This window comes from Suricata suricatta, chromosome 11, assembly GCF_006229205.1.
Source record: "Suricata suricatta isolate VVHF042 chromosome 11, meerkat_22Aug2017_6uvM2_HiC, whole genome shotgun sequence".
Classification (NCBI taxonomy): Eukaryota; Metazoa; Chordata; class Mammalia; order Carnivora; family Herpestidae; genus Suricata; species Suricata suricatta.
Window position 1 is genome coordinate 108,640,113 of NC_043710.1, and position 15,814 is coordinate 108,655,926.

At 64.8% G+C, this 15,814-nt stretch overlaps 1 protein-coding gene across 1 annotated transcript in view; it reads left to right on the forward strand.

The window, feature by feature from the left end:
- Nucleotides 1-15,814, forward strand: part of PHLDB1 (pleckstrin homology like domain family B member 1) — a 36,038-nt gene that overhangs the window by 11,982 nt on the left and 8,242 nt on the right. The window contains exons 6-16 of the mRNA XM_029915707.1: nucleotides 1-563; nucleotides 3,193-3,474; nucleotides 3,871-4,011; nucleotides 4,114-4,251; nucleotides 7,097-7,231; nucleotides 10,047-10,157; nucleotides 10,309-10,398; nucleotides 13,082-13,222; nucleotides 14,638-14,754; nucleotides 14,896-14,998; nucleotides 15,390-15,808. Of these exons, the coding sequence (XP_029771567.1) occupies nucleotides 1-563; nucleotides 3,193-3,474; nucleotides 3,871-4,011; nucleotides 4,114-4,251; nucleotides 7,097-7,231; nucleotides 10,047-10,157; nucleotides 10,309-10,398; nucleotides 13,082-13,222; nucleotides 14,638-14,754; nucleotides 14,896-14,998; nucleotides 15,390-15,808 (2,240 nt within the window). The remainder of the gene's footprint in view (nucleotides 564-3,192; nucleotides 3,475-3,870; nucleotides 4,012-4,113; nucleotides 4,252-7,096; nucleotides 7,232-10,046; nucleotides 10,158-10,308; nucleotides 10,399-13,081; nucleotides 13,223-14,637; nucleotides 14,755-14,895; nucleotides 14,999-15,389; nucleotides 15,809-15,814) is intronic.

Consider the following 15,814-nt stretch of genomic DNA (forward strand, 5'->3'; position numbering starts at 1 on the left):
GCCCGCTGGTGGGCCGAACGTTTTCAGACGGCGCGGCCGCCCGCGCCCTGCAGCCCCCCGAGAGCCCCCGCCTGGGCCGCCGGGGCCTGGACAGCATGCGGGAGCTCCCTCCGCTGAGCCCGTCCCTGTCGCGAAGGGCGCTCTCCCCCGTACCCACCAGGACTACGCCAGACCCCAAGCTGGCCAGGGAAGTGGCCGAGAGCCCCCGGCCCCGGCGCTGGGCGGCCCATGGGGCGGCGCCCGAGGACTTCTCCTTGACCCTGGGCGCCCGCGGCCGCAGGACGCGGAGCCCCTCCCCCACCCTCGGGGAGTCCCTGGCCCCCCGCAAGGGCAGCTTCAGCGGCAGGCTGAGCCCGGCCTACAGTCTGGGCTCCCTGCCCGGGGCCTCGCCCCGCCAGAGCCCCCGCGCCCAGAGGAAGCTGTCCAGCGGGGACTTGCGGGTGCCCGTCAGTCGGGAGCGGAAAAACAGCATCACCGAGATCAGCGACAACGAGGACGACCTGCTGGAGTACCACCGGCGGCAGCGCCAGGAGCGGCTCTGGGAGCAGGAGATGGAGAGGCTGGTGAGCGCCCGAGGCCGGGGCCCTGCTGGGGCGTGGGCGGGCTTCTCCGGCCCTTCTGCTGCCGGGTGGCGTCTTCCTCCAGGGAGAACTTTCTGTGGAGTTTCTAACGCTTTATTTTACTTATTAATTTTTTAAAATGTTTATGTTTGAGAAAGAGCATGAGCGAGAGAAAGGCAGAGAGAGAGGGAGACGCAGAATCCGAAGCAGCTCCAGGCTCTGAGCTGTCAGCACAGAGCCCGATGCGGGGCTTGACCTCCTGAACTGTGAGATCGTGACCTGAGCGGAAGTCGGACGCCTCACTGACTGAGCCGCCCGGCGCCTCTAAGGCCTCATTTTAAATTCATGTTAACTTTGCTTTTCTTCTCCAGCAAGGTGTTTGTTTTAACATAGAAGTTAAGTTTTATGACATTTCCCCGAGTGTGACAAAGCTGTAGGAAAGCACACCTTTAGGGTGAGGGTGAGGCCTTGCGCCTCTCAGTTTGAGCAGCGAGTCTTCATGATGAGAAGCTGAGCCCAGAGGACGGAAAGGGCCTGTGCAAGGTCACACGGCAAGTTCTGGCAGGGCTGGCGTTGGAGGTCGAGTCTAGGCTCCTGTCTTTTCTGGGCTGGTTTTTTTTAGAAAACACTTTGCTCTTTAGGAAAGTTCCTTCCATTTTTTTTTTTGAGAGAGAGAGTGCGAGCATGGGAGGGGGGCCGAGGAGGGGGGGCAGAAGATCCAGAGCGAGCTCCATGCTGACAGCAGTGAGCCTGACGCGGGGCTTGAACTCCCTAGGCTTGAGATCATGACCTGAGCCAAAGTTGGATGTTCAACCGACTGAGCCGCCCAGGTGCCCCTCTTTTTGGCCTTTTACAGATGGGTGGGAGCTGGTCCCCCGGCCCAGGCAGGATCATTTGGGAATGCGGGTGGCAGGGAGGAGAAAGAACAGGACCAGTCGCCCTGGGCTTTATCCCGGGCGGGACCGTGTGATCGTGTGATGGTGATCACGTGCATCAGTGTGCGTGCACATGTGTGCATTTGGGGGCCGGGCGTGGCCCGCGGCAGCTGTCCCGGGGCTGGCATCTGAGCCGGGTGGGGGCCGGGATTCCCCAGATAGCGTGGGAGCCCGGGGGCTCTGGCTGACGTGCACTGTCGCGCACACGTACAGGAGAATGGATTCTGCCCTCTGTCCCTTGTGAGCAGAGCGGGGTTGTGGTGGGGGGGGGGGGGGGGGGGGCCCGGGGCCCCTGTGATTAGTTTGAGGAGGAGGTTTGTCTGGAGAGCTTCTTGAAAGAGGTGGGGACAGCTTTGGACCAGGTGAGGCGTGGGCAGCTGTGCCGTCTTCTGTCACTACATCTTCCCTTCATGGTCTTTGCCTTCGCCCTGAGGGCGCTCGGAGTGCTCCGGGTCTTACCCTGGAGAGGGAGCACTGAGGACTGAGGGGCCCAGCCTCCCTCAGCGCCTCCTTTCAGCCTCCCCACCCCCAGGCCCAAGGGCACACCTCATGCCAGCCCTGACCTGCCCCACCTGCCACTTTAAATCTTGGAGGCTGGAGAACCCTGCCCCTCCCACCTCCAGCAGGCTGCTTATCTGGGTCCTGGGGCGGGGGCGGGGGCACTGGCCCAGCCTCCTGGGTGCTGAGGCTCCTCTGTTCCTGTTTTTTTTTTTTTTTTTGCCATGGAATTAGGCGAGCAGCAGGAGGGAAGCTGGGTATGTGTGGGGCAGGGGGTCGAGGCCAAGCTGTGCCTGAGGTTGAGGTGTCCCCAAAAGCCATGAAAGCCATGGGCGCCTGGGGCAGGGGTGGGGCTTCAAGGCTGGGGTTTAAGAAGGAGAGCCCTGGACACAGATCTGGGGAGCGTGATTGCACCTCCCTCCTCGGCCTCATGGGCCCCTGAGAGCTGGCGGTGTTTGTGGGAAGGGGCTGGGTGAGGGGGCAGGGCCGTGGGGCACTCTCAGCTGCCCCTGGGCGGTCAAGTGCAGAGGCCGCAGCTCCTCTTGCTGGAAAGGAGTGGAGGGCAGCCTGAAGGTGACCCGGAGCCGGGGAGGGATGGGCGGGACCTGCCGCACGTCCCTGTGGCCTGCTGTATTCATGCGGAGCCAACTTCGTGGGGACCTGTGGCAGATCCCTGTCGGCCCAAGGGTCTGTGTTCCAGCCGCCCGTGCCTGCCCGTCTGCATGCTGGTCTGTGTTTATCCGTGTGAGCGCGTGCCAGTGTGCGTCCGTGCGTGCCGGGGCTGGCGTCTGCGTGTGCGCCTGCCTGCCCGCACCGCCCGTCCTGCTGTGGGGGGTGTCGTGGACCCTCACGTCTGTAGATCTACATGGATGCGTGTCCGCCTGAGCACCAGTGTTCATCAGTGTGTCACTGTGGTCTTGAGCCCGCGTAGTGGCTGTGTCGCTGTGTGTCCACCAGGAAGCCCGTTCTGGGCAGAGCGAACAGGGAAAGGAAACAGGAAGCTGGGAGGGGCTCGCCCTGCGGCAGGTGGCACAAACCCTCTTCCTCCTGCCCACTTCTGGGGCACCCTCCTGCCCTCTGCCTCTCCTCAGTCTGGGTTTGGGGCTCTCTCGACTGGGCTCTGCGCCCCAGCACCTCCGGTCCTCTCTCCTGACCCAGCACCCCTCCCTCTCATGCCCTGCTCTGTCCACCCTCCCCAGGAGCGCCAGCGCCTAGAGACCATCCTGAACCTGTGTGCTGAGTACAGCCGGGCGGACGGGGCGCCCGAGGTTGGGGAGCTGCCCAGCATCGGGGAAGCCACCGTCGCCTTGGCGCTGGCAGGCCGGAGGCCCTCAAGAGGCCTTTCAGGGGCCACCGGAGCCTGTGGGCGGGGCACTGAGGAGCCCGGGGGTGCCACCCAGCACCTGTGGGAGTGTGTGGACCGCTCAGACGAGGAGAATCTCAAGGAGGAGTGCAGCAGCACTGAGAGCACCCAGCAGGAGGTGGGGTGGGGGCACCGGGGAGAGGGCTGGGGGCCGGAGGGGCCAGGTGTGCTGGAGGGGTGGTCCGGGGAGGGTGACCGAAGGATCAGTTAGAAGGTCGTTGGTGAGAGGCGTAGAGGTGAGCAGGCGAGGAGGAGAGGGAGGCGTGGGTTCCCAGGCTGTCGTGTCCTCGATGGCCTGCCTTTCCTCAGGGCCTCCTCCCGGCCCGGCCTCTGTGGGAACCTGCATCCCCTTTAGCGGAGCCATCACTGGTCCCCTTGCAAGGGAGGGCAGTCGGCCTCCCTGTCCAGCTGCCCCTCCAAGTGCCCTGAGGAATGCCGGGAAGGGGCCCCCTCCTCGTGGTCTGAGCCCGGAAGGCTCCAGGTGCCCCCCGCCACTGGCTTCCCGCCCCTACAGCATGAAGATGCACCCAGCGCCAAGCTCCAGGGGGAGGTGCTGGCCCTGGAGGAGGAGCGGGCTCAGGTGCTGGGCCGAGTGGAGCAGCTCAAGGTCCACGTGAAGGAGCTGGAGCAGCAGCTGCAGGAGTCGGCCCGGGAGGTGAGGCGGGGGGCTTGGGCCAGCGCTCTCCCAGGCGGAGCCGGTGGGGGGGGAGCCTGCGTCAGTGTGCTCCGCTGGCCTTGACGTGGGTGTTGCCCCCAGGCCGAAATGGAGCGAGCGCTGCTGCAGGGGGAGAGGGAGGCCGAGCGGGCATTGCTGCAGAAGGAGCAGAAGGCCCTGGACCAGCTGCAGGAAAAGTTGGTGACCTTGGAAACCGGCCTGCAGAAGGAGAGGGACAAGGTAACCACCGCGGGCCTGGCCCCATGCTGGCTACCAGCGTCCCGGGCCGGAGAAGTGGCTTCTCATTTCATCCCCCTTCCTGCAGACCTGGTGGTCTCTGTGCCGTCAGGGGAGGGGGCCGTGTCCTGTGGGAGGTGCCAGCTTGAAGGGCGTGGCCAGGGGCCAGGCTGGGCCTTGGCATCTCCTCTGTCTGGGTCTCTGTGCTGCCTCTGGGTGCCTGCCATTCCGGGCCCTCCTTTGAAGTACCAGCCTCAGGGACTGGTGCTGGACGTGACTCGGGTTTGGGTCCCTCTGCCTAGACCACGTGCCCCTCCCAGCATGCCTCGGGTGCTCGGGATGTGATCTTTGGGGGACGGCCTTCAGGATCTGCAGCCTCCCGGCCCAGGTGGTCCCAGCTCCTGCCCCGCCCCCCCTTTCAGATTTCGTGCCAGCCTGCAGGGGTCCCTCCGTCCCACAGGGGCCGTGCCAGCCAGGCCCAAGAGGCCCAACAATGTGCCAAAAGCTCTGAAGCGTGGAGAGGGGCCATCTGTTTCTGGACTTGACAGTATTTTTCCAAATATTTTCTTTCTGATTTTTTTGAGTGTCTCCCTCCTGTCCCAGTTTTGAAACTCTTAAAGATTGTTCAACAAACTATCCCCCCTTTATTTTTGGAGCTTTGGCTCTGACCCCCCCCAAAACCACACTCCCAAATTCTGTGCCAGATTAACTCCAGCTCACCAGCCAGGCTGCACTAACGCCCTCTAACCACTGTCCCGGGCTCTCCGCATGCCCCCGGGCAGGGCTGAGCCGAGCGGCTTGTGTACTAACTGCAGGGGCACCGCTGGCTGTGCCCTTGACCTCTCCCCTCTCATTCTGCCTCCTTCCCCTCTTGATGTGGGGCTCCAGGGTTTTGATCAGAAGGAATGGGCAGGGGGCCCAGCTCAGCTTCACTCAGTGGAGCGCTGGCAGGAAGGGTAAAAGTTGGGGGAATCGCATCGCTGAGGAGCTGCTCAGCCTCAGCCCGCAGAGCGCCCCCATTTGGAAAAGCCCAGGTGCAGCCTCCGCGGGCCGTCGGCGGCTCTCCTGTGCCTCCGGCCGCCGCCTCCCTCCCGTCTTCCTTCTGGAGCGGAGGGTCAGCAGGGCCGGCCCTGGCGGCGTGGCCCAGGGGGCTCAGCCTGGTTCCCTCTGCCCACATAGTGGCTACCCTTCCTGGTTTTCCTCTGGGGCTTCCAAAATCCAGATACCCCAACCAGAGGTGGGAATGAGTAGGCCTCTCCCCATCTCCTGCCCCTGAGCCATCCAGAACACAGGATATTCTGGACGCTGAGTCCTAAGAGGGCACAGTGCCTGGACCGAGGGAACTGGCCTGAATGGGGCGTCCTCCCCTGGTGGGCTGGAGGAACGAGGTGCGGGGACTTCAAGGAAGCTCAGCATTTCCGCAGGGACCTGCCTCACCTCCTCTCTCGTTGACCTGGAGGCCTTCACGTCCCCTTCTCTCTGGGCTCAGTTACTTGAGGGGGTGGAGAGGGAGGGGAGGCGGTGGCCGCTGGGCAGGTTCACTCGGCTTTCTTCCCCGGTCCATGGCCCCACTCTGGTTTTGGAATCCGTAATCATCGCTTCTCTCTGCCTGTCCTTCGGAGGCGTGACTCATCGTCTCCTCCCCTCGTCCCCCCTCCCGCCCCCGGAGGTGTCAGCGCGCCCCAGACAGAGCTACCCACCTCCCCTGTCCCCCTCCTGGGGCTCCTGCCGCCATGGCAACGGCCGAACTAATTGCAGCCCTCATCCCGCTGGAGTGCAGCCTGGAGTGCCAGCACCCCCTCCGCCCGGGCAGGAGGGCGGGGGGCTCAGGGGGCCGGCTGGGTCGCTCCGTGGCACCGCTGTGGCTTTAACATCCTCCGCTTCCGATCCATGCCGGACCCCTGGATTGAACCCTGTCTACACCCCTTCCCCCCCGCCCCCCGCAGGGTTAAATTTTGGTCTCTAGGCAGCAGAGAAGCTCGGGAGAAACAGGCACTAGAGACTCTGAGTTTGTGACGTGGGACCAGTTGTGGCCTTGACTGGTCTGGAGAGAAAACAGGGCTTTTCTTAGGACCCGCCCAGATGTTTCTAGTTCAGGGGGCTCCCAGGAGACCAAAATTTCTGCCCAAGACCCACTCCCGCACCTGTGGTACCGTGTCCCGCGCTCTGCACCAGCCAGCGTCCTGTCCTGCGCCTCGGCTCCTAGCTTTTCCCACTCTTCTCTTCTGTCCCGTCTCCCGCTCCTTCTGTGAGTCCTCCCCGCCCCCCTGCTTCAGGCTCCCCTGCTCTCTCGCCCCGCCCCCGCCATGGCTGTGGCCCGAGGGCCAGAGTTGAGGAGTGTGTGTTCTGTTTCTCCCCTGTGCCCGCCCTCCCCCCCCTCCCGCCGACCAGGAGAGGGCGGAGCTGGCCGCGGGACGGAGGCACCTGGAGGCCCGCCAGGCGCTCTACGCCGAGCTCCAGACGCAGCTCGATAACTGCCCCGAGTCAGTGCGGGAGCAGTTACAGGAGCAGCTGAGAAGGGTCAGTTTCACCAGCCCCCTCCCTGGCCCCCGGGGGCCACCCACCCGGAAGACAGAGAGCGGTGGGACGGGACCACCGGGGCCCTGCACTTCCTGCCGGACACCAGGGTCGGTGCTGTGGCTTGGAAGGGACAGGGAAGGGGGGGCTCGCTTCTCACCTTTCGTTACTGCAGTCAGTGATGCCCACGACAGGCAAAAAGCCAAGCAGAGGAACGGGGGTTGGGTTGGGTACGGCTGGGGGCAGGTCCCTTCCCCAATTTCCCTGGGGCCAGCCCTCAGGACTCCTGCCTCTGTGGCCTCCGTCCAACCCCGTGTCGCTGTGGTTCAAGGAGGCCGAGGCCCTGGAGACCGAGACGAAGCTGTTTGAGGACCTGGAGTTCCAGCAGCTGGAGCGGGAGAGCCGCGCCGAGGAGGAGCGGGAGCTGGCGGGCCAGGGGCTGCTCCGCAGCATCGCCCAGAGGAAGGTGGGCCGCCCGGTGCCCTGCGGGGCCTCGGTGCCAGGTGGGGGCGGAGGCCAGGGGGTTGGATCCCAGCTGAGGACCCCACAAGGGTTAACTTCACCTTTCTGAGCCTCGGGCTCCTTAACCGCAAAGCAGGTGCAGGAGCAGGAGCAGGCTGTCAGGAGAATAAAGGGAGACGCAGAGGCGAGGGCGCTGGGCGCTGAGCCGACCGCCGCTGTTAGTAAGCGAGGCTCCTGCGGGCCGTGGACCGGGCTCTCCTTCAGCCGGGCTCTGGCGGGGCAGAGAAGTGAAGGGAGGAGGCTTGCCGCCCTGGCCGAGCTCCCTGGTGGCTGTGCTGGGGACGTGCTCGGTCCTGAGATCTGCTCACTTGAGCCGCCCAGGGGTCCTGCCCGCGCCGGGCCAGCCCAGGGAGCTGTGTGTCGCCCCTGCCCAGTCCTGGAGCTCCAGATGCCCTGGTCCCCGCTCCTGACCTCAGCCAGGCCGGGACGGGATGATGGGGCAGAGGTGTGCGCGCACCTGTGTGTGGGTAGCAGGTGTGAGAGGCCCGTGTTAGCACATTGTAGGAAGATGTCAGGGCGGAGGACGGGGAGGAAGGGCCAGGCAGCTCACGTGGCCGTGGCTGAGACCGGCGTGTCGGTGCACACACACGCATGTGTGTGCAGTTCGGCGGGAGTGAGTAGGTGGGAGGTGAAGGCCCTGAGACCCGGGCAGGGGTGTTCAAAGCGGTGACAGCGTCCTGACAGTCAGCCGGAGAGTGGTGGCCTGTGGGGAGCCCCTGGACCTCCCCGAGTCCGGACCCCTTGCCTCTCGCCCTGGGCTTCTGGGTCTTCCAAATGCATCTGCTTCCAGCTGGCAGGCAGAAGGAAGGAGCCAGCGTTTGCCAGGCTGGGTGCGTGGGGGGCTTCCTGGGTTCTCTGGTGCCGACCTGGGGATGGCCCCACCCGGCCAGGGCTCTCCTCCTGATTTTACGGACAAGGAAATGAGGGCTTAGGGAGGATGCATATTTGTTACAAACCTCTCAGTTTACGGGCTTCACAGTCAGCCTGGGACCCCGGGCCTGCCTGGCTCAAAGCATCTCCCCATTGCTCTGGAGAGAAAGCAGCGGGGAGCCCAGAGGAGCCAACCCCGTCCCTTCGGGGTCTTGGTGGGTGGAAGCTCCTGGAAGTTTGGGAGGGGCCGCAGGATTAGACTGCTGTTCCCGCCTCCCCATACCCACTCTGGCTCCCAGCACCTGAGCTCAGCCCCTGGGCCCTGGGGGTCACATTCTTCCCCTTGCTGTCGCCACCACCTTTTTTTTAAAGACTTTATTTTTTTAGTAATCTGTACACACGACATGAGGCTTGAATTTACAACCCCGAGTTTAAAAGCTGCGTGCTCTGCTGGCCAAGCCCCTTGCCTTCCCGGGAGCCCTGCTTGGCTTCCGTCCCTCGGCCCCGCCGTGCCCCCCGCCTCAGCTCTGTCTGCCCTCCTGCCCTGTGTCCCCTGTCCTCTCCACTGTGGTTCAGAGCACTGGCTTTGGAGTCAACAGATTGAGTCCCAGTCCCAGTTTTACCACTTGGCCAGCTCCTGAGTACGTCCGTGTTCTTACCACTAAAATAGGCGTGAAGGCTCCTGCCTCAAAAGAGGATTAAGTGAGGTGGCGACTGGGTTCTGACAGGTTCTAGATAAACAGCAGATCTCGCTGTGGAAATTACCGCCCGTGCTGACCCCGGATTTAGGATAGCTCCCTTCTCCTCTCCATCCTTGCTCATATCTTGCTCTTAAAGGTGGTGCTTTAAGGCCCCCTCTTTCAGGAAGCCCTCCTGGGATTAACCCAGGCCATTTGTCCCAAACCCCATTCTTCTCTCTCATATTATTATCCTTTTTTTTCCTTTTAGCACATGGTTGTTGAGTCAGGCACTGACTCCTGGGGGTATGGAGACAGAAAAGACACTGACCCTGCCCTTGGATCTGACAGCCCGGGCGGGGTGGTGATGGAGACACATGTTCACAAGTACCAGTAACACGAGGCAAATGGTGATACAAAGTCACGTGAGCACAGAGGAGGGAGCAGAGGAATTGAGTGGTGACCAAGGAAGCTGTAGGAGCAAAGCTTCTGTGCGTCTGGTCTTGGAGGATAAATGAGCTCCTGGTGGTGGAAGACAGGGTCGGCTCCCCTGGGCTACAGCAGCAGCGCTAGAAAGGTCTGAGGGCGTGCGGCTTAGTGTGCGCCGTGCCCCGGCTCGGGGGAACGGGGGAGGGGGGCCCTCGGATGTTGTTTTTGGAGTCTGTGCTCTGTCCTGTGAGTAGCAAGTCAGAGACTTTGCGGAGAGGAGTGATTCTACCCTTACTTGTGGAGTTTAAAAAAATTATTCCAGTAACATTCTTTTTGGAAGGGTTAGGAAATTCAGATAAGCAAACAGAAACCGACCACCAGGGTATTTTAAGACGATGTTTGTGGCTGTGTGAGGCACGGCAGCAGCTCAAGAGTGGAGGTCAAAGGCTGGTGAAGAAGTCCAGGCGGGGAAGGCAGCGGGCCTGGCCGTGGGCGTGGGGCAGGCGGAGGCTCTTCAGTGTCTCCAGGACTCTGGGGAGGGGACACGTGGGGACTCGGGTGCCAGCTGGGGTGCCTGGCAGCGCGGGAGTCCCTGGCTGAGGGAGGGATGGGGGGAGGAGTGGGCCGCAGCTGCCCGAGGGTCCGGGTGGGTTCCCGCCCAGCAGGAGGGCTGGTGGGGTCCCTGCACCCACGACCAAGGGTCTCTGGGCAGGAGAGACGGGGAAGCCTCACCGCGGGCTCAGCCCCGTCTCCCAGGCCTGACGCCCCACCCCTGCCCTCCAGGAGCGCCTGGCAGTCCTGGACAGTCAGGCCGGCCAGATCCGGGCCCAGGCCGTGCACGAGTCTGAGCGCCTGGCGCGGGACAAGAACGCCTCCTTGCAGCTGCTGCAGAAGGTGGGCGCGCCAGGTCGGGCTAGGCGGCGGGGTTGGTGCAGGGTGGGGAGTGGGGTGGGGTCTGCCAGCTTCCGGGGGGGACCCCTCACTCAGTCTCCCCCCCGTGCCGCCACCCCCAGCCTGTTCTGACTCTGCCGCTTGGGGCTTGCAGGAGAAGGAGAAACTGGCTATGCTGGAGAGAAGGTACCACTCACTCACAGGGGGCAGGCCCTTCCCGAAGACCACAGCGACCCTCAAAGAGGTAACGGGCCGGGCCAGCCCTCAGCCCCTTCTCCCTCGTGGCTGAGGTTGAATGTGAGGGGCCTTCTGAACTGGAGAAGTCTGAGTGCGGGCGGCCCTCGGGTCTGGGATCTGACCTTCTGGCTACCAGCTGCTGCTCTTCCGATACCTTTCAGCTCCTAGGAGCTCCCTGGGGGTGCCATTTCGGGTGATTAAGCCCACCTGCGGGAATCAGGCCGCGTGAGCGGGGCTGTTGGGCCGCTCAGAGCTTTGGGAAGGGCCGGGGCTGGGCAGCCTCACCTGGGGGGGTCTGCGCAGAAATCTAGGGGCCCTGGTCGTGGGGCGCCTCGGGCTTCAGTCTAGAACTAGGGTCGTGGCTGCGGAGCGGGCGCTGACGGCCCTTGAGCGGTTCTTTCTTGAGTCTTCGCACGCTTGGGGCCTGAGGTCCGGCCAGCCCGTGCCCAGCTTCCCAAGCTCCCCCCCTTCCTCCCCACCTCCCTGCCTGGCCTGGGCGGCCCCTCACCCTGTGCCCTCTCTGTAGGCTGAACAGCTCAACTCTGAGTCCTCAGGGATGGGACCAGGGACTGCGACTCTGGTCCCTTTCCCCGGGTCTTCTCAGGCGGGGGCCTGCTCTGTCCCCCTAACCCCGCCTGCTTCCACTCAGCTCTGCCCCAAAGCACAAGAGGTAACCCCAGCTAACTGCCTGCTCTGCTGTGCCCACTGCCTGTCTGCCTGCTTGCCCGGCTCCTGCCTCCAGCTCCTGCCCAGGGCCCGGCTGGGGGAGGGGGGAGGCGTGTGGCAATAATCCTGTGGCCGGAGTCTGCGAGAGTTTGGGTGAGTGTGCCATCCTGCTGCCCCGTGGAGGGCCTGGGCAGCCCATGCAGAATCAGCACCAGTTTGGGTGTTAATTTGCATGTGATCTGCATGCTGTTCATCAGCGCACTCACTGGATCCTGCCGCTCCTCTTCCCTTCCCTGACTCCGGGAGGACGGCGGTTCCCTGGAGCTCAGCCAGGCCAGGGCGCGCCCGGGATAGGGCAGGCTGGGGATCCTGCGCACTCAGAGTGCGTCCTGGAGGCCTGCCGTGCCCCCAGCAGCTAGATAAGCTCAGGGGTCTAAGGATCTGCCCGGGGAGCGTGACGGCCCCCGCCCCCTCACCACCGTCTGCTCTCGGGTCTTCCAGTGTACTCACCGCGGGGCCCCGGTTTTCCACCCGGGCTCTTGCTGCTCCCTGCTGAGTTCTCTCTTTCTTGGAGCCCGTCTAGCTCACCCACTCAGTGGTGTCTCCGCTCTTGCCCCTTCTGGCCCCTGCCCCAGCACGTGGGGTGCAAGGAGCCCCTCAGGAAGGGTGGCTGGTGCTCAAGGCTGGGGGTGCCCGGGGTGTGGGAGACAGAAGGACTCTCTGGGTGCTGGGTCCTAATCCTTCCCCAGGCTTCTGTCCCCAGCCCAGAGCAGACCCAGGGATGGGCCCTCAGAGTCTGTCTGAGGCAGGGCCTGGATGCCAAGGTAGCCTCCAAAGTAGAGGCCAGGAAGTGCCTTCAGACAGTTCTGCCTGCCCTCTTCTGGCCCCTCCCCCCGTCTCACAGGAGACAGCTGAGCCCTGCCCCCCTGCTCTGGATCTTGTGTTGGATGGAGTTTGGGTGTCGGGTACCTGGTTGTACCCTGTTGACCTCTGCCCATCCCACCCCTTCCCGCCAGGCACCCTGGGGGGCACGTGAGCCTGGCAGAGGTACTCCAGCTGGGCTTCCACTTGGACCCCCGTGCATCCATTCCCTACCCCTGCCCCACGGCTCGCCCCGTCCCTGCCTGGCAGTGAGGTCCCGGCCACTGAGTCCGTCCTCCTCATGGAGGCCCAGATTGTCCTCAGTCCTGGTGCAGCTGGGGGACCGCGGGCCTGTGTGCCGCGGGGAGGGAGAAGGGCAGCTGGCATAAGGGGGGCCTCAGAGCGGCAGCTCCTGCCCGGGTGTGAGGACGTCCTGCCTAGAGAGACCTGGGTTTGGCTTGGCGCTTCCTGCGCTCACCCCGCCTCGCCCGTGGGCAGAGCCGGCTCCTGGGCGGGTGGCAGTCCCATTAACCTCTCGTATTCCCTCCCGCGCCCTGGCCTTCCCCCCAAGTACGTGACGCTTGAGCAGCTAAAGGCGATGTGGGGCACCTCGCCCATGCCCGCAGCCTCTGTGCCAGGCCCGCCTCTCTGGGCCCCTGCCTCCCGGGACCTGGTTCCCACCACCTGCCTTCCTCCCATGCTGCCCTCTTCCTCCTCCTTGGCTTCCATCACGCCTTCACCCAAGGTTGGTGGTCTGTGTGTTCCTGCCGCCCCCAGCCCGCTGCGGGCGTGGCTGTGTGTGTCTGTGTGCCCGCCCCTGCTTTCGGGCCTCCGGGCTGCAGGCTGGCCCGCTCGGCCCTCGGGGAGCGCTCGGTGCCTGCTCGGTGCCTGCTCGGTGCCTGCGGGCGTCCTGCTTGCAGGCTCTGGTCTGGGAGTCGCGTCCTGACTGCTCCTCTTTGCTCTCCGTTCGCAGCGACTGTTCTCTCACGTTTTCTCCTCCTGATGCTGTCCTCTCTCCCCTCCTGCCTTCCCTGCTCCTCCTCCTTTTACTCTCCCTGCAACCTTTTCCCTCCTCCTCCCTTCTCTCCCTCCTCCTCCCCTTCCTTTCCCTCCTCTCCTCACTGTTCTCTGCGCCCCTCCCCACACCCCCCTCCCCGCTCCAGATGGAGGAGCTGCTGCTCCCTGCTGTAGACCTAGAGCAGTGGTACCAGGAGCTGATGGCCGGGCTGGGGCCTGGCCCCGCCGCGGCCTCCCCGCGCTCCTCTCCCCCGCCTCTGCCCGCCAAAGCTTCCCGGCAGCTGCAGGTAACCCGCCCCCCGCCCCTCCCCAAGCTCTGCTCCTCTCTGTGCTGGGTCCCTCCTGCCAACGCAGCAGCCAGCCGCCTGGTGCCGCCCCCAAGGGAGGGGGTCCGAGAGAGGGGGTCCCTTGAGTCAGGGCCTCGAGAAGGCAGTGAGGCCTCCTTACGGGCAGCCATCCTGGCCCCTCGGGCAGTGGGGGGCCAGCCCCGGAGTGCAAGGACGACATAGAGGATTGGCTGCCCAGTGGAAGGGGGTCCAGGAGCAGCGGTCAGCTTGAGACCGGCTTGGTGCCTGGCGCTGCGGTAGACTGTGGCCCCGCCCCGTGCCTGGCAGCCCTCACCCGGGAGCCTCTCGCTCGGCCTGGGGGCCTGACACACTCCTGGGCCTGCGGCAGCTGGAACTAGTGACAACTGCCGGCGGTCTGCTGGTCTCCCCAGGGGTGACGCTTGGAGGCCGTCCTGACGGGGCAGAGATTTGCCGGGCCTCCTCCGAGTTTCTGTGGAGGGAGTGGGCCCAGCTGAGCCCGGAGCCAGGCCGGCCCAGGTGTGGGGGCGGGGTCACAGGAAGCCTGGCCCGGGGCTGCCCACGTCGACCCGCTGCTATGCCCCAGACCCCGACTCAGGATTCTGTCCTGGAGTGAAGGCTCGGACCTCTGAGCCTGTGATCTCAGCTCAATTCCGTGCTCCCTTTGGGAGGAGTCTGCGTTTTCTGGCCTGTGAGGCACCCTCTACCTTGTGCCCCGCTGGTTAGTGACTTCCCATGTTTTGCTTCCTTTTGTTGTGACCACAGTTAGCTCTGATTTTACAGCTCTGTCACCAGGGCCGGAGAGAAGTAAGCTCCGCAGTAGCGGAGCCGATGCCGGGAGCCAGGGTTCTCCACTCCAGACACCGGGCGCAAGGGCAGAGGGGGGGACTTGGCAGGTCACTGGGTAGCCCCGCCCCACCCCGCCCCTGCTACAGATGAGGAAGGCCGGCCCCAAGCTGGGATTGGGGGGGGAGGGGGGGTCCACACCGCCCCCACCCTGCCCCCGCCCCTGCAGACGAGGAAGCCCGGCTTGGAGCTGGGAGGTGTGGGCCCCAAGGCCGCACAGCCTGGTAGTGGCAGAGCTGGCACCAGAGGGCACCCTGGCTTCTGGTCGGTGTCCTGTACAGCGCTGCCCATGTTAACGCCTCGCATGGCTCGGTTCACAAGATCTTTTCTGAGACCCGAGTGGGACTAGGGACCGGCCCAGGGAGGAGCCTCCTGGAACTAGAAGGCTTGGCAGCCGCGGCAGCACCTGTCCGTGGGGCTGGCCCAGGAAGCTCAGTGCAGTCGCCAGTTAGCAGCAGCCCGGAGCCCCGGAGCCCGGGTGGTGTCCTGGTCACAGCCAGCCTAGGTGACGTGGGCGCGCCAGAGCTTACCAGGCGGTTCTCTCCCCTCAGGTTTACCGCTCCAAGATGGACGGCGAGGCCGCCGGCCCCCTGCCCTCTTCCTCTGGCTCTTCTTCCTCTTCCTCCCAGCTCAGCGTGGCTACCCTGGGCCGCAGCCCCTCCCCCAAGGTCCGCGGACAGTGGGTGGGCTGTGGTGGCGGTAGGGGAACAGAGGCTGCCACGCCGGGCGGGGTCAGAGCCGCCCCGGGGAGCCTCGGGAGGGGGTCTTCTGAGCCGTGGGTCCCACTGCTCGACTCGCGCCCCCAGCAGAGTGTGCTGCTCACCCAGAACGGCTCGAGCAGCCTTCCTCGCAACCTGGCGGCCACGCTGCAGGACATTGAGACCAAGCGCCAGCTGGCCCTGCAGCAGAAAGGTGAGTGGCCGCAGTGCCCACCCGCCTGCCCTCCGGGCCCCCCGCCCCCCCCGCCTCTCCTTTTGCAGGGTGATTTGGCTTTGAGTTCTTGGTGAGAGCTGAAAGCATTTAGACTCGGTCCGTAAGGAAGAGCTCCTGGATGTTTATCAGGAGACCAGGGGCCGGGGCTGTGCTCCTTCCCGGAGAGCACAGCGGAGGGAAAGGTGTGCTGACCCGACTCAGGCAGGGGGTGATGTGATGACCTCCAGGAGCGGCTCCCCGAGATGCTGGCTCTGGGGACCCCGGAGTCCTCGCTGCCTGTGTGCGTTTTGGTTGTTTTGAAAGCCCGTGTCCGTGCCTCTCTCTCTCTCTCATCCACTCTGTGTCTCTGCCCCGGGGCACCCCACACCAGGCGCGTCGCTTCCTGCCGAGCCCCCCACAGCTGGCGACCCAGCAGGTAGAGCGTTGGTCACTGAGGGCATCGCTTGGGTCAGGCAGCCCCCCCCGGGCGTCTGCATGATGTTCTCTGTGCAGGACCTCGCTGCCCCCAGGCAGGCCCCCCCACACCCCCGGCTGAGCTGGGACCGGGTGTCTGGCTGGCCTCACCCCTGCAGCCGAGCTGTCTCCGCCTCAGCTGTGCTCTGCTGTCGTCTCCCCTCCTCCCCTGCTCTCGCCCCTGCATCAGGCCGGGTTTGCACGGACGCCCGCTCACGCCATCCCGCTGCCCCCTCCCCAGCGGGCAGGCCCATGCATGAGCCCTGCCCCCTCCAGCGCAGGACGCCGGAGCCGTGCTGGAGCCAAACTGCACGCAGGCGCCCGAGGCCCCGGCAGGCCGGC